The sequence below is a fragment of the Rhopilema esculentum genome, chromosome 6 (assembly GCF_057945365.1).
Source record: "Rhopilema esculentum isolate cy_ngs chromosome 6, ASM5794536v1, whole genome shotgun sequence".
In the NCBI taxonomy this organism is placed as follows: domain Eukaryota; kingdom Metazoa; phylum Cnidaria; class Scyphozoa; order Rhizostomeae; family Rhizostomatidae; genus Rhopilema; species Rhopilema esculentum.
Window position 1 is genome coordinate 7,183,722 of NC_142820.1, and position 18,613 is coordinate 7,202,334.

The 18,613-nt window shown below is 36.3% G+C and overlaps 1 protein-coding gene across 1 annotated transcript in view; it reads left to right on the forward strand.

The window, feature by feature from the left end:
• LOC135686353 (rho guanine nucleotide exchange factor 3) overlaps positions 1-17,120 on the forward strand; it is a 38,493-nt gene extending 21,373 nt beyond the window's left edge. Inside the window, exons 20-24 of the mRNA XM_065202566.2 lie at positions 3,874-3,942; positions 6,985-7,074; positions 7,380-7,476; positions 12,691-12,816; positions 15,904-17,120. Of these exons, the coding sequence (XP_065058638.1) occupies positions 3,874-3,942; positions 6,985-7,074; positions 7,380-7,476; positions 12,691-12,816; positions 15,904-15,929 (408 nt within the window). The 3' untranslated portion in view covers positions 15,930-17,120. The remainder of the gene's footprint in view (positions 1-3,873; positions 3,943-6,984; positions 7,075-7,379; positions 7,477-12,690; positions 12,817-15,903) is intronic.
• Positions 17,121-18,613: the final 1,493 nt, after the last annotated feature.

The window sequence follows — 18,613 nt, forward strand, 5'->3', positions numbered from 1 at the left end:
AACTTTACACATTTGAAACTACTGGAAAAACAAGAGCGGTTTGAGAGCCATTAGATATTATCCTCATCCGTCATTTAACCGAAGTTGTATCTTATTAGGAGGCTGGTAAGAAGTCTTAAGACCACTTCTCTGAGTCCTTTTGAACTAAGAAAGAATGTATATTGTCACGGAGATCAAACGGAAATTCAGTAGAATAGGATTTTCGTTTTAATCATCGATTACATGTGACTCATTTGCTGACCGCACTGATAAGGATGGATAGGGTCTTTGCCCAATCAGAACATCTTTTCACGTTTCTAACTAACCAATCACAGGGGCTATTTGTTAATATATGCTGGAAACATTTAAAGCATTGACTACGTGTGCTTTAGAAAGTCCGGTAACAGCTAGTAATGATGCGCTGAACCGGTTCCCCTGTAAACGAAATGCTTAAACATATCCATTTTAGCGCTGTACATTGACAACCGGTCTTTTTTAACATTAGAATGCAGCAACATTCGAAAGGAAAGAAATTAGAATATCTAACCAAGAAGGAGAAGTTTGAGTAGTTTTGATAGCTGAGGCCTTTCAGCTTCATTGCGTTTAATAACAGTGCTTTGTAGGCAGAAATGAAACAGGAACTAGCGAAGGTCAAGAAGCAAGGGTGGGGACATTAGTATTTGAAAATACAGTTGAAACTCGATCGGATACAAGGGAATGAGAAATATGTTCGACTTTTCGAGGTTTACAGGTTATTGAGGCTCTTGATTCAGCTCTTATTCTAGATCGAAGCTACCAGATAAAATATACCAGGTTTTCTGATATATTATTTTTCTTGTAGCTTCTTGTAGTTCAGGACTTCTTGTAAAGGACTCCAGTGACCGTTCAGGGGTCCACGAAACGTCAAACGTCATTTGATGTGACAGGATAGGCTATTAGACTACGTCATGGCTAAAACTAAACCTAGGGCCCCTCTTCCTTTTGCTGTGTGCTTTTTATATTAGCCATGAATAATTTATAGCATGAAGTTTTGGTCACTTTACTCCATCAAAAAGCAGTTCATTAATTAGCACTTCCACTTAAAAAACATGCAAGAAATGATATAGTATTAAAAATAAATTAACTATAAAAGTAGAATAAATTATAATTCAATACATGCAAATTATAATAAACCCTACTTTAATCTGAATTAAGTTATTATTATTATTATTATTATTATTATTATTATTATTATTATTGTTATCATTATTATTATTATTATTATCATTATTATTATTTATTATTTATTATTATTTTAAAATAAACAACGATAAAAGACCAAATGGTTAACACTTATTTAAACTCCGCAGAGGAGCCATTCCGAACACATCTAAACGGGAATCATTTCTATCCATTTTTAGAGTTTTTCTTTGGTAGATTTAGGTCTGTTAATGTATTCCTAAGAATCCTAGAAGTTAACTCGGATTTTTCTGTGAAAAGATTTTCTTGCAAGCCCTATTTCTTAGCTCCAAATTAAATCTTAACCCAATGTGCCTGTTGTTGACAATAATGCATCATCATCATCATCATCATCATCATCATCATCATCATCATCATCATCATCATCATCATCATCATCATCATCATCATCATCATCATCATCATCATCATGAGCTAAATGTCTCATCAATATGAACCTAAAGGTGTTTTCCTGTATTCAGTGGTTGTGAACAAATCTCTCTCCTAAACGATGAACAATGATAATCTCTATCTGAACTGAATGGGTGCTGGTTTTTCTCGGAAGTAGAAAACGCTTGGTTCGGTAGCCACGTTTCCAATCTCTGTGATGCTACTTTTGTTAACTCCGCTTGACTTTATCTGGTTAGAGCGGCTTAATGCATCCAGGAAGTTATTTGGTATTGAGGAATATCCTGTCAGACGTGTTTATTCTCATTGTCGAATTTTTGGAAATTAATGTCTGATATTCTTTGGAAAAGGTTAACCGTGCCATAGGGCCAGAATACACGTCACTTAGGTTAGAACATAGTAGTTGAGTAGGCATTAATATAAGTTGAGGTTGTCTGGGCAAGTGACTGAATTTTTGGAACTTTCTATTATTTTGTTGTGTGTTACCACTACAAGTCAATTGCACTAAAGATTTTCAGCTGTTTTGCATGAAACATTTTTCAACTAGTCTTTTCAGAGACACTACTTTTGGGTGAAGTGTATATTATTTTAGTTGTTAGCATTCACTTGTTGTTAGCTTTAGTTCTTGGAGTTAGTTTGTGTAGTTTCATTGCTGGATCTCTTAACACCAGCTGGGATGACTGCATTTTATTCAAGACAAGTAGTTGATCATTGGTAGCCAGCTCCACAAATCCATGCACACTGCCATTGTTGTTATCAATATAACCTAAATTTATGTATATCTCATCAGGTCAAAGCCGTATAAACTGAGGTCATGCTCTTCAATCAATATAATATTTCAGTTTAAGAAAGGCAAATACAAGCTTTTTGACTTCTTAAACACGTCACCGAATCTCATACAATCATGTCTTCTAAATACATGTCTACAAATACATATCTTCGTCATTGGATCCATTAGTCAAAATTTCTCATGGTATCTTCCATTTGAGCCTCTTAATCTGCAAAATTACTAAGAGACATAAGTATTATCATTTCCTTAAGAATGGTTTAGATTCTAAGACTATTAACCAAATCTAGCGTATTATTAACGAGATTTTGTTTAAGCCATTGAAGTTCAATTTTCCTGTTGACATTTTCTTTGCATAATGCTGTTATAAATTAAGTCACTTAGAGCACCGTGCTTTTCTTGACGTTGCGACGAGGTTAGCTGGCCTAATTGGCAACAACCTATGGACTTGTGCAGAGACCCAACACAAACGATCAGGATAGAAATAGAGTGAAGGGTGCCGTGGATTCTAAGCAATATAGACGTCTTAAGGCTACCTTATTAGAGATATTGATTAACAGACTATGGGTATTGCACACCCATGCTGTATACAGTTGTCATTCCAATCACTGCTGAAACCTCATAGCTGCATCAGAATGCTGTTTAACAACCCATCTGTTGAAAATTTTATTCGCACAAAGCTAGCGCCAGAAATTCTCTAAAGGTGGATTCGTCCACTCCAAGCCCAGACAAAGGAGGCTCTAATTTTTTTATGAAAGTAATTTTTGCGTTGCTCAAACAAAGTGTAGGTTTGTTTTTGACCAAGGCTTAACTATTCACGTCTTTTGCCCCTTCATCAATATTCCGTTTCTGTTTTTAAATCTTATTGAGTATGAAGCAGCAAACAACCTCGCTTTTGACCCGGAACTAGATTTGATTAATGCAATTAATTTTCTGCATGACCATTAATGCGCAGCTGTGTTCATATCCAGCTTAATCTGGTTTATTCTCTTCACCCTTTGAAGAACGGAGAAGTTAGTGACGAAAACTTTAGCTTTTAATCAACTAAAAACAAACAAGTCATTCTTTTAGTCATAATCACTTTCATCATTCATGATAACGTGATAAAATGTGGGCAATGACGTCATCAATTGGATTTTCCCACTTGTCTCTCAGTGTAGTTTATGAGAAAGCCGCCATTTTCACCATTGTTTTTTCACTTTTACTTTTAAAACGTCATCCAGTGCTTTATTATGTTTCATCTTTATCATTACAATGAAAAATATGAGTTCTTGCTTTATTTAGAAAGTATTTGTATTCATTAGATGTTTTGATCACAGATGATTTTAATGCGTTGTATCTTTTGATAAAAAGCTTTTCAAGAATTGATTTTGAAACCAGTGCTATATTCTTTTTTTACTGTTTCAAAATTGTTACGTCCTACATTTTACCTACACATCGTACTCTTTCTGTGACCTTCGCCTGTCTGTTCTTTACTGTAGCATGCAAGTCTAGTCGCCTCATCGAAAACACTAATATGTGATGGATGCCTTCGAAATCGCAATGGAACGGTAAGTTCACGCTTCAGCTTTTCTATCCTTTGAAATCGTTTACCATTTTATTCAAAGTCATACCAATTTTTCTATAAACATGGCCAGGTTATTCCGAATTGTGAGGTGTGAAAAAAGTAGTCAGTCGAAATGCATGAATTCAGTGTATTTTTTAAGGGAATAACTTAATTGTTGTGATTCAAGAATCCCAAGGTACACTCCAAAACCTTTCCCAAAAAAATTTAAGAGTCCGGATATTTATTCAGCTTTGGAAATGTTTCCAATATTAAAATTGCAAATGCAAGCAACGGCAAACTTCCACTGGCCTTAGCAATGACAAATTTTGTTAGTTATTTCTTATTGTGGGTATAGCAGGTTACTGTATGTCCGGTATGTATCGAAGAAAAAATATCGTGACCTGACCTTCCAAAATGTGTCAGCAAAGGAGTTTGTTTGATAATTGTTTATATAGTCGATTTAATAACAAATTTCTAAAGAAAGTAAGAAATTTAGAAACAGTGGCTTTCATCCAACGTAGCAGTTGATGTTAGCATATAGAAAGCTGAGATAAGATGGATGTGAAGTGATATAATACGACTGACGAAAATAATGGTTTTTAAAACCAAGAAAGTAAAGGCAAGCGTTTTAGCCAATAAGTATCAACATGCCTTTTATAACGTGTTTGTAGTATAAATATCCACCGCAGGTGAAAAGGGATAAGGATTAGATTTGAGTTTTACGAATAACGGAGTTTTATTACTACATACGAAAAATGTTGTTTTCGTCTTTTTCTATGGACGCGAACTTGTGTGTTTTGCCATGTGGCTTCGAACGTTGATCAGGACTAAGCTTCCTACCTCGTTTTGTAAGGAAACAAACCTCATAATACGGTCAAAACCTCATTGAAACAACTCAATATTTGATATCTCAGCTCTGGTATGTTGTTGAAGTCAGTAGGTGGTCAGGGGACAGTTTTTACCGTTTTCTGGATGGGCTGAAGTGAATCTGCGGGATACCCGCGTGATTTTTCTGGCATGAAAACTTCTTGTGCCATTTAGACTTTCAACATGGGTCCTTTAGTATCTCAAAATTCTGTTTATCCGTAAAATGAACGAATTTAAAAAAATAGCGGGAAAAAAGGCTGGAAATTCCTGAGGTTCTTGACCATACTTCGTTAAATACAGTCTGTACATGCTAAGCCTCCTGTCCCGTGCCCCATTTACCAGCATGTAGGATTTAAGAGCTTAATTAAAGATAACCCAACTGTTGAGATGTTAGCTTGGATAATCTATCGTGGTATTAAAAGATATAAGTTATTATTCTTTCATGGCTTTTTTTAACTACAGTTGGCCCAAAATTAGACCTATCCCATTATTTTAAGTGCCGTATATCGTGATCAGCTTAATCCCCCTCCCCGTATGACATGCTATCTCTCTAAATGCCAACTGATTTAAGCAATAACAGGTACTATCACAGCGAGATTAACAACGTTTTCGAAAATTACTGAGTGATGCTGATGTTTAGTACAAAATCAAAGATGTTTACAACCATTTTTATAAGAAACAGAGGTCACCATTGGGAAATCAAATGATGAAAAACAATTCCAGCACCTATTGTTTTAAGCGTTTCATTATTTTGATGTCATTAATTAATTTCATCATTATTTTGATGTTTAAATTTTGGGATGAAATATATTCTATTCATTTTTTTGGTACTGAAAATATTTAACGATTTTTGCCTGGTTATGAAAATATTTTATTTTTAGGGGACAATATTTTGAATCATCCTTTTGTTAGGATCCCCATTGGTGATTGTTTATTGTTTTGCTTAGCAATTGGCAATAATTATTCTTTAGATTTATACGAAAACTATCTGAGTAGGACGCCCTGAGGTACATACCTCTAAGATGAAGGAATGTGTCTTATCTAAGTTAAACCTCGTGTCTCAGCGACAATCCAAGAGATAAAGAATTTACTTTCATGGCCTAAATTCGGATCAGTCTTTAATTACCAAGAAAATGTTCTAGAGTAGCAATGAATCTGTAATATCTTAACCATAACCATGTGGGCGTCACCTGAACCAACCAAAACGATAAACGAATAGTCCTACAACACACTGCTACAGATCGGTGAAAAGTACAACGAAAATGTGTATTTGGCCCTCGTTAGTTTGAAAAGCTTACGTGTAGGGTTTCACTAATGAACTAAAGACTAAAGTTTCTTTGGTGATATAGCGTTTTTAGTTTCCAAGAGTTCTTAACTATTCCATGGAAATCATCGATAACTGAATAGATGATTTTTGAAAAGGCACCAATTAAAAACCTTCTTCGAAGCTACAATTGCTTCGAAGAATTTCTGAACACGTCCAAAAATTTCATCGTTCTACCAATTTGTTTATCCTTCTATCCCACCGCTCAATTTCAATACCCAGTGATTTTCAATTGAAAATCCTTGTGTACATTTTTCTTTTTGAGCAACGAGTACTTGGCATTCGGAGAATGTTAAGAAACATCGGTATTGTATGCCAACAATCAAAGAACAATTAAATTTTGAATTATTACAAAACTCTAGAATTGTCTTTTTCCCGACAATGTGACAAAGTGGCTCGCACAAAACTTCAGTCACCAGCAATAAAGGTTCTCCAGTTGTCTCACTGCTTTTATACAGCCCACTTCGGAAACCCCTATGCTGCCTCAAAAACATAATACTAAAGTATGAGATAGCATTTTTACCAGCCAGATAAACAAATAGGTTCAATTTCAATATATTTAAGTTGATAAAACCTTATGAAACAATGATAAATAAAATTTTCCAGAGCATTAAGCAACTTGAGTATTCTTTTTCGACCATACCTTCTTTTACACAGTGGATGCATATTGTATGAAAGGGGGGGGGGGGGGTAAAGGGCATTTAAAACAACATTGATTGTACATGGTGGAATGAGACTTTGCAGAGCTGATATCTTCAAGTTGGCATCGTCAACTTCTGAACTGGAATTTTGTTTTTCTCGATTCATTTTTGTCCTGCATTGGACTTACGATCAAACACCACTCATTTTTTGTAGAAACTAGAAGCATTTCTTTTCGATGATGTGTTTGTATTAACAAGACCAGCAACTCGGCGCGGGACACTTATGTATCAAGTTTCCATTGAGGTTTGTTACTTTCGTTTCAATGCAGCATCGAATCTATAGTGTTATTTTATTGTTACAATTGGAAATTTCTCAATAACAGCTCCTAAAAAAGTGGCTGGCCGATCACAACTCTCAATGGTGCATTTTGCAATTCTGAGGTTAAGATACTTACGGGGCATCACTATTTGCATTCAGAAATGCTTTGTTTGATGACCCTTAAAAACTGTTCCACATTCTTCTTATTGGCAGTGTTCTCTCTTGGGACTCAGGTAAAATTTATGTCCTTATCAGCTTGAAATCTAACGGTTTTTGTTGTTTTATTGCAGCCGATGTTACTTTCAAGTATCAAGGTTGAGGAGGTTATAGAAAGCGAAGTTAAAAGAAATGGTTCATTTAAAAATACAATAAACAGACTGGCCACAGGTATGTATCCCTTCTGGCCTGTTAGGCACTGAATCCTACTTTTTGCGAGGTTTAGAGACTTTTGGTCTTTTTTGTTTTGGCATTAAGATCTCGAGAACAAGTTTACAGTTCCAAACGAGTACCTCTTTGTATTTCTGGTTTCCTTTTAGGGCTCTGTTAGGATGATATGCGACTTTCATAAAGCTAGGGAGTATGATGACACCAGATTTCTATCTTGACTCTCTCATGAATGGATGATATACATAAACAGCATCCTAACCTCTGATTTGGTGTGCGTTTTAACGTTAATCCTTTGCGTGGTCACGAAAGAACTTGAGTGATTACTTTCTTGTAATACTAGCTCGTGAAGTTGAAAAGTATCAGTTGCCATTGATAAAAAAATTCAATTGAGCTGGTAATTTTCACTTGTTGACCATAAAGGTTGTCTGAATGTGGTAGGTTGCTTAAGGCAAGGTTGCACTGCCCTGCTTTAACTTCTAAGTAACCCTTATTTCTTTTTATATTCTAAGAATCTTCAACTTTTCTTTTGTGTTCAATAACAGTGTATAACATTAATCTTGTTTGACAGGGGGTAACTGTTATTTTGCTCGACCGATTCGATCACCAAAGTGAAATCTGTTGTTCTATCCGGTTCGGATTATTGAGGTCAATTAAAGAAGTTTTTTAAAACCTTTTCTACATAAAATAGAACAATCTAGGGCTGCCTTCGCTTTAACTTGCAATGCTTTGAGGCTCTTTTGTAACGGACTGTCTTCTGAATTTTCAGACCCCGTTTACACTGTCCCGGATAAGATTTTTCCGCATAAAACTTGTTCGGATTGATTTGCGTTTACGCTGTGCTGCACAAATTTTGTCCACTTTGCCCTCCCGTTTACACTGTGCCGGATAACTGCAGTAACATGCATAGAATGCCCAAAATGAAGTCTCCTCTGGGCAACAAAATAATAACAAAATTCCCGCCAACGTAAAAAGACTTCATTCTCTCTTCAGAATCATCTGCTTCTCTTTTAGACCAAATCCAAATAAAATAGAACAATCTAGGGCTGCCCTCGCTTTAACTTGCAATTCTTTGAGGCTCTTTTGTAAAGGACTGTCTTCTGAATATTCAAAGTAATGCATTGACTTTGCAAATGTAATTTTGTCGCCTTTCTCTATTTTTATCGATTTCTAATTGAATTTTTGGTTGCTAGAAAAGCATTCCGGTATTCAAACCTTTACACTCCTGCCTTCCATTGATCATCCATGTGCATCATTTACACTGCGTCCTCCATCGTCGATTTGTTCATCATTTCATTAATATTTAGCCCTGTTCTCTGTAGGCTTCAAAACAGCTTTTTTTAAGCGTGCCATTCATTCATGCATTTATTTATTCATTCATTTATTCATTCATTCATTCATTCATTCATTCATTCATTCATTCATTCATTCATTCATTCATTCATTCATTCATTCAATAAATTATTCATTCGCTCATAAACATATATGTTTCTACAACACAAGCAACAGCCTCGGCACCTGTGCGGTTCCACCACTCTTCTTTTCTTTCAGAACATTCTTTAAAACCCAGCTAACCCCAGAGCATCTGAGTACCTATTTTTATATTTGCATTGCAAAGAGCCTCCCAGTAAGCCGTACCACTTTGCTCACAAATGATGGCCTATTCCTTGTTAATGCTCTGATAGTTTAGATACAAATTTTACATATTATGTATAACTAATAGATTCTAAATACTATTTTTTTCATTAAATTCTTTCTTAAGTTCTATTATTACTTTGATAATTCACTGGAAATGAGAAGCTACCCTAGAAAAACTATGTTCGAATGGTTACAGCCTATTAACGTTGCTCAGGCTAAACGATTCCCATGATTATAAAAAACCATTGGAATCGCTGTCTCAGTTTTGTCACTTTTCTTCACTCGGCAGTGGCTACTCAAGCAGTATTCCGTAACAAGATGGCCTAAGTCTAAAGCAAACTCTTCCACATTGTGTTGGTATTTAAGACAAGCATACCCGCGTCTGTGTGTTTATTATTTTAATAGGTATATTTGCTCTGTTGTTGATTTTATTTTTGTTCTAAGGACCTTTATTCTGTTAAGCTGAACTTGCAGTGGCCTGTGCCCTACACTCTGCTATCTTCTTTACAGTCTAACTGGAGTTTTTCACAGTCACTCATTCATTCAGTCACTAGCTCCTACGTTCAGAAAATTTTCAATCAGAACTAGGACTTTATATTTAGAAAATGCATACGTCATCTACTGTGAACTTACCACAGGAAATGGTTCCCAGTTAAATATAATCTTAGTCTTATCAAGCAACTGACATTCTTAAGAAGTTTTTGTAGAGAGTCATTTTGAATGGCTTTCAGCTCCCCGTTATGATTTTTGAAACGCAGTTGAGTGCGAGGTTTGGTATCAAGCTATTCCTTCCCTTTAGCTGATCCCTGGTGCTAAGAGCTCGTGCTCAGTGCACTTTAATCCAGAGTGTCGTTACTGAATCATTTGAATGTTTTTAAAGCATTATCTTTGTTTACAGAGATTTAATATAAATTTTCTGTTGAGAGAAACCAGCTCCATTTTTCACCATCATTCTGCTATAATTTTTTAGATAAACAGAACGAAATTAATTAAGATTAACAGAACGAACAAAATTAACACTGTCCTTTTTGCGTCATTGCAGCTATATAGCCATCATTATTTTCTCTGGTATTCAATTTTCGTCATTAACAGTTATCAAGATCAACCGTCATCAACCATTGCGATCGCCGCCACCAAAACGTCAACCACCAACCGACGCCATCTAAATGTCCATGACAACAACAACAAATGCAACTAAACTGCATTTCGGTCCGGGTACACAAACGCATGACAATTTTGGTTATGCAAAACGTACCCATGCACTTAAACAATAGGGTACCAAAACGAATGATGAAACTTAGCATGCAAAACGGTCCGGGTACACTAACGCATGACAATTTTGGTTATGCGTAAACTTGGCGTGATTGACAAGTGTAAATATTAAACTCTTAAAAACGTGTCAAAACATCGCACAATCATGAAATCACACGATCTGAAACACATCGCCTTTCACAATGTTACACTTTTGCATAGGGTACCAAAACGCATATTACACTGGCACAACTGCCGCCAATCACAGCCTTATCGCGGCCGGCAGTCACAGCCATTACCACCATCGCCAGTCACAGCTACCACCACTGAAGTTATTTTCGCCAAGATCAGCCTTCCTCACCTTGGGATTCGATTTTCATCCCACAGACAGTAATTTCTCAACCACAAGCAAATCTTAGAGGTTAATTTAGTCCGCAAATAAACTGCCCGTTGATCTTTCGCTTGAAATCTTTTCTGGTCAAATTAGTGCCAGTCATTTCGTAAAGAACAGCCAGAAATGCCAGAACAGCCAGAAATGCCAGAACAGTAAGAAGAAAGCTTGATTTCTTAACCATATAAAGCTATTAAATACTATGCAGATATACGCACTTTTTTCTTTTTCTTCTTCTTGTACCGTAGCATATCATGCCATAAGATTTCATGGGTTGTTCTTCAGTTTCTATCCGATATTTTTTATCTTTTCCTGTCTCTTGCAGTGTTGCCAATCTCAACATCTTTCCACACCTTCAGCCTTCCCTTCAACCAGTCAAGCCTCTCATCCTTTGCCTACCTTTCGCTTTCTTTCCGTTCAATGTCTTTCAATTTCATCTTCTACTCTCAAATATGACCGACAAATCTCCATGTATTTAGAAAAAGTTTTTTAACTTTGATCACGACCGATTTAGAACTGGTTATGACCGTCTGTATTTTCAGTGATTAATCATTGATTGGCTTATCGCCACCATGAAATGTAATCGTGGTTGTAATTCTTGCTATTGATATTGTAATGTTATTATTCTTTGCACGTCCATCACTTTCTATCACCCGGAGGATCATTTGATCATAATTATCGTCAACTTTAACGCAATTCCTGTTGGTTATCACTCACAACTTTCACATCATCATCAACCTTCAACATTATCATAATTGTCATGTCAATCAGCACTTACGTTATCAATCACTGATCACCAATCGACAGGCACCAATCGCTAATCACTTCTGCTCAAATACGATTAAATCATTACATTTCAGGAAATTATATCTAGCTAAATCCGAGCGATTCTTTTTATGCAATTAGATAACCGTAATTATATCACCCGCAATGTAAATTCTCTACAGCTATGCTGTGAAAGACATTTAGATTTTATCTTTAGGCTTGTCTCAATCAATTTTGGTTTAGTTTCTGTTGAAATTAGTTCAGGTCACTCTTTGTGTGGAAAATTATTACTTTACTAGTTCAAATTGTTCCCCTTTCTTTTGTTTTTTTGGTTAGTAAATCATTACAACGTCTCGTTTAGTTTTAAACTTTTGGACTTGCTAGGCTGATACTTTCCCTACATACCCTAAGACGGCACAAAATGAAATTCCAAACATTTCTAGACTTAACATGGAAAGGAACCCTCGACTGTATCATTGCATTTCCAAAGTCCATGTGCTTTTGCTTTACCAAAACAACGTCGAATAGTAATAAACATAAGCGCAAGTGAAGAACTAATCTCATTCTTAACATTTCAGAAAGTTCTTCCACTTAGGCCCACCAAGGAACGTATGCTGTGTTTACCCTCCCATTTTGATATGATTTATCTTACATATCAGAAGTGTCACCTCTAGGGCAGCGGCTAATTATTCACTGTCCCGCCAGTGATTTTTTAGGTAAAATTGAATGTTGTACTAGTTTGATATTTTGAGTGTAGGTTGCCCATTTCTAATGTAAAACAATAACCAAACAACCGAGATCCGATCAACTATTTTAAAACTGTTATGCTAATGATCAATACGAAAAGGAATCTTGTTTGACCTTATGATATTATTTGCCATATGCACTGTGCTCTGATTAAAATCCTTATAGTTCATTTACATTGGTATGGGAGTTATTTATAGTTGAATCTTCTTTACATTGCTCTCTTTCAACTGGCGCTTCAGCCTCTGCTACATATTGTGTTCAAATTAATCTTGTGGTGTGTTTACGTAATCTCGTTTCGAATTATAGGAATCTCGTTTTAAAGCACGCGAAAATTTTTCATCGTTCTAAATGATCAATCTACTTGAAGTACAGTTCTTCATTGCTCGTTAAGAAAACTTTCTTTTATCATAACTTTTCCTTTTTAGAAAAAAATTCAATAAGACTGACAACTCTTGACGTGGACCATCCAAAGTCGTATTTGCTGCAAGCAAGAGACGACCACGACAAAAAACAATGGCTTAATTGTATACGAGCAGCCCTGCCTCCAATTGGTGAGTTAGAACAAATCGAATAAAAATGCTTGATACCACGCGGTCTTTGCCTGTCACTCTCCCATACGCTATGTTTGTGCTGCCGTGTAGAGTTGATGTTTTGATACGGAGTTGTGTCACTTTTTTGTAAACTTTGAGCCTACTTTTCCAGTCAGCTTCAATTAATCGAAATTGCTATCAAAAAATAACTACTGGAACCTCACTTTCGAAACTTTGCACTCTTGTTTTTCAAGTCAAAAGACAATCTATAATTAAAAACGGTTCCTTGCATTTACAGCTTTAAAAGATGGTTTTCGTTTCTTGAAAAGTATCTTGTTTGTTTGTTTGATATTTGAATGATTTGGCACTCCATACAATACACGTTTCCTAGATTTTAAAAATCGAGTTGTAAAACAAGATTGTTTTAAGTGCCTGACAATTATTTTCAAGACAAGAAAGCAGGCAATTCCTTAAGAAAGATTTCTTATAACAAGGAAACCTAAGTTGTGAACCGGAAGCGTGCAATTTCTTATTAAGATTTGCGAATCGAAAAGTATCAACCAGGCCAATGTTTCATTCCTTACCTGCCTGTTTCATTTCCTTATGCCCTTGCCATGTCAAGATGTTTTTTTTGCAGAATTACAACGATTAAAATTTAAGAATTTTGTGTTGAATAGGTATTTGACATTAAAGTGCTCTGTTGTCTTAAAAATATTGTGGCCAATGTTTTATTTGATCCATTAATTCAGTCTCGTGGTTCCTTACCTGATCTGAGTGAATTTGTTGATGCAACTTCTGCTACTGTAAAACTCTATGGTTAAAAGATCGCTGAAACTCTGGGATGATTGTTAGAATAATTGATATATTGATCAAACAACTGCCCTTTTAAAACCGAAGCCCTTTTAAAACCAAGCACAACAGTGAAGATAAGAGATTCTTTATTTGTTAGTATCTGCTGAAGACATTTAATATTTTTGTCAAAGTTACGCTCTAATATGTTATTTGTCATGCCATTATTTGTGAAACAGTCGCTAAGACTTTGTTTTTTATACAATTTCTTTCCCCAAGAATGTTATCTTTTTGGTATGCAAATGGGAGAAATGGTGTCTTGAAAAATTTGCTCATCTGCCGCATTTTTGTGACGTCGCTGATCTAATAATAGATGACAACTGATTTTGCTCCCGCGATTGTATCTTTAGACGAACAAAATGTTTTTGCCAGGGCAACTCTCAGCCAGTAACAATGAAATGTTTCTTAACCGAATAATTCGTTTGAAATGCCGAGCTGTCCCAAACCTACTCTTAGTTGTTGACGAGGAATGAAAAATCTTTCTTTACGCGCACTTCAAGAAAAAGCAGGTAGCAGATGGTAGAAAAGATGAAGATGTTAAAAGCTTCCGAAACGAATCGGCTAGCTTTCAAGATTTTTGGGATTTCTATTACCAATCCTTATATTCCAATCCTTAATTTATTACCAATGTATTTTCATCGTAAATTAGAATCATAATAACTTGAAATGGAAAAGCAATGGCACAGACAGAAAAAACCAGTCTCTCTTAGGCATCTTTTCTACTACCCAGGGTTAAAAAGCCACGACTTAAAAACGTATCCGTTCTCAATGTAATTCAATCGAAACGTATTTTTCGCCAGTTTGATTTTATTTTTCATCGATTTTTCATAGTTTTCATTACGCTGCGTTAAGATGTTCCAGGTTGAAATATATAGCTAGCCTCCTCCACTCCAGGTGAATAAGATTTGCAGAATTATACACATTAAGAGAAGTCTGCATTTGCAGCAATAATTCTCCATTTTTTATCGTTGGGTGAGATCTGGAGAATTTCCACCTGTTTTAAGCTCTTGTGGTCTATGAAGATGTTGCTTTTGCTGTTATAGATTTTATAATATTCTCAAAAGTTTCTACTGTTTCATACTATGGGTTCACTTTACGTTTCTCAGACTGTCAACTGTCAAAAATGACTTTCTGACCGTCTATGCGACCATTGCTATTGACAGCAACATATTCCTATTGTTTGGCCTTTCTAAAATTCCTCGGTTTGTGATGAACAGTAAACCTGTGGCTGAACTGAATTCCGCGCGATCTCGTCAACCGATTAGGAGCGGGGTATCTTTTGACCCTAGGGATTACGGGCAGGCTTGAGATTCTGTAAATTGTTCAACAGTTACACTAAATGCGTTTGACATCGTAGATATATTATGAAGTCAAAGATGGATAATAGCTTTATTTCACAATTGAGGTGACATGTATAGGATGCCTGTCTTTAGTAAACTGTTACCACAGTTCCTTTGTACATCGGATCTCCTATCCGGGGATCCTCTATAAAAATTCACACAGATGAATAGAATTTCACTCTCTACTTGTTATCTGATATTTCTATCCGTATTAATAAAAGATGATTTTCATTGACATTTTCGATTTTCTTTATATTTTAAGATTCAACATTAGGCTAAAAAAGATAGCGCTAAGCACTCTACAGGTTCATGGTTTGCTTATGATTGTTCCTCAGATATCGTCCATTGGTATTGCCTCTTTTTAACTGCGTCCCCCTCCCCTTTGAAAGTAGCATCGTGTATTATTGAGAATTTTCAGTGTTGGAACCGCACTTGAAACGTTGTTCGACGCCTACTTATGAAGATCATTTCATTTAACTGGTGGCGACAATAGGATGCCATCCGATAGCAGAAATGACTCAGAAATCAGGATGGCAAGATTTGTCGTGCGGTTTTCAATTTCCGCACGGATATAGGACATTTTAATACGATCGGACCTTTCTCTATTCTGTGTCTCCGTAGTAAAAATTTATTGTAATTCAGCTTATTCTTCGATTACATATGTTGGCTACCCTTGAGTTGGAAAGTAGCTGTGTTGAGCACTGCTTATGTAGATTTAGAAATTATTAATCTTTATAACACTTTATAAAATCATTTTCTCTGTCCATTTTTGAACAAGCGGAAATCTGAAGGCTGTGTTTTGTTGCAAAAAAGACGTAGCATGCTCTTCTGCAAAGACAATTCTCAGGCTGGAGTATGGCTACTGCGTGACTTTGGTCATTTTTAGCCTCCTAGTAACGAAGCCTGTTTTTTGTTTTAGGATCCGATTTAAATCGAGGTTGGTGAGCCGCTATCGTCACGCTGAGTTCGAGGACCCTTGGGGAAACGCTTGTAAAGCATCTTGTAAAGAACACCAAGTGATATGGTGACAAAAAAGTTTCTTTGATGCCAAATGATAACTGTTTTAACAAAAAGCGATGATTATATAAAGAAACAAAAATTTCTGGATTAAGCAACTTATGTCTATTGTGGGCGTAACTATGGCTAAGGGCCTTCACTCACACTTGTGTCAGTCCCATGTTTTTAGCATCTTCATGCTTTTTTTGTAGAATTAAGGTTGTGGTATAATTTTAGTGATGCCTATGCCATAAAGGAAATCGGTAGTTTTTCATTTATGGGGATACGTTGTATCTCGGGCAAAGTATTGCTCCTAACCCATGGGGAAAGGCTTTTTTCAATTAAATTTAATGTCTTCCTTCTAGCAACCATAAGCCTGTCTTTTATGATTTAAAAATAGCCACCGACATCTGTACCGTTAGTGTAACCTTATGGCGCTTCCTCCTTTTTGTTTTCAAATAAAATAGATGCGGGCCTTAGTTTCAAGCCAGTTATCCATTACGCAGGTGCATCTCCTTGTATTATCGCGCAAAGTCGCGTCCACGCACTGATAATTTTAGAAGATCCGTGTAGCATTCAAGGAAACAGAAGATATCCATCTGATAACGCACCTTAAATTTAAATCCAAAGTTAGCCGACTTTTTGGCACTGTCAAAATCACCTGGACATGATTTCAAAAGTCTTCAACGAATTACATAAACCCATAAACCCTGAAAGCTTAAAATCGAAATGCAATATCAAGTACGAGACTGATCTTTCACTTGACGTAACTTCATCAACATAATCACGATCTGAGAACAAGGTAATAGGGACCTCTTCTCCCATTGTTACAGCCCCGTAATGTCACCCCTCACTTTGCATTTTGTTGCTGTAACATCAGAATACAGGGGCAGTATAAAGGTTTTAAACATACTAAGTTCGTGCTTTAAAGATTTCACAAAAATTATGAATTCTATATAGTGCTGTGTCTACGCGTACATTTGACTCAGGCTGTGCCACAAACATTTGCACTTACTCCCATTTTATTGATTTTTAATATATACAAATTTATAAGACTTGATGATGTGTTATAATTGTTGATTGATATGCATATTGATGTATATATGAAGATTTCTAATGTATGAGCCTACTGTTTCTCATGTTTCTTTTCTTGTCCCCCTGATTCGATTATTCTGCTGATAAATACACTGCAAAGCCAAGTTGAATTTGCTTTAGTTTTTCAGTTTCGAGTAATGATTCTCGGTTATGCACAGGATACCACGAAATAGCAAAGTCCTGATTTCGAAACTACACACCTCGTGTGAACAACATCCGTGATTAGCGCCGTGGTAAATTTCTGCTAGTGGTAAAGAATTTCACTGATCGAATTCTGTCATCACAATTTGGCTCCTTGCCATGTCTTAACGAAGGATTGAAAATGTAGTTTTTAAATCAAAAGAGGAGTTATAGCTTATTTGGAGAAAAGTTTTTGTCGTAGGAACCAGTGACCTGTGACGACACCAGATTTCTTGTCAGTGATAAGGAAGTACCCGTCATTACGAGCTGTCCGTCATTACGAGCTGTCCGTCAGGATGGACACGGCAGCCGGTGCAGGTTCCAATTTCCAAGTTTGACAGACTTCGAAAAAGAACCTTCCAAACTTTTATTACTTTGGTTTTAGGGGGGAACCTTTACTTTTTCGGTGCTACTCTAACGTGACCTGTTTGACCTGTCCACTTCCTGTTGATGTTTCGGCGTAGCGCGTGAAGCTTTCTGCCGGAACGATGGTTGCTTTGTTTTTCTCCTCGTATCAGCCCATCGTTACAATTCTCCATGTTTTTGTCGTTCACCGAAATCATTTTGAAAATCTAACAACACGTACACGGGAAGAGAATTTCTGAAATACCGCAAACCGCATTAGGTTTGAATATTGAATTCTCTTTCGGTCTCGTGGCACGATAAATCTATTTCTTCTATTCAAAGGGAATTATCTGTTGGTTATTAGTTTCCTGCGAAGGGTTGGGTAAGTAAAAACACTGGAAAGTCAATACAGTACTTCAGTGCGCTTGATAATTAACAAGCAAGGCAGTGTTTTGGCTGAATTTCAACACAATTCAATTATCATCAGGCTTTTTACATTATTTTGTCACTTGTTAGCTTTGATTCAAGGTTTTCTACACTGATGTAAATATGTTTTAGGCCCTTATAATTGGCATGAAGTAATACATTATGGATAGAATCGAAGTGAAACAACATCAATCATGTTTGGTCACCACCCTAAGACGCCTTTAGAGTACGTTTCAGGGTAGGTGAAAGTTTGAGCAATTAAGTATACAGTCACAACTCACAAGTCCTTTTTGTACGACTTCGAGCTGAAATGATTGTTGCTATAATACTATAATATTAAAAGCAAGAAGCTACTGTGAATTTATTCTCCCTTTGTCTCAACAATCACAGAAACATGGGCGTAGTGGATGCTAAACATTTAGGGGGGGGGCTAAGTACGGATCCTCTCCGAAAATTATTGCTTCATTGAGATGCAACTGACACAGAGGGCTGCAGACCTCTCAGCCCCTTTATCTCCTACGCTTATGAATAGGAGCAGCTTTGCTGAGGTATGATTGGGTAACACAAAGGGTAACTAAACACTGGGA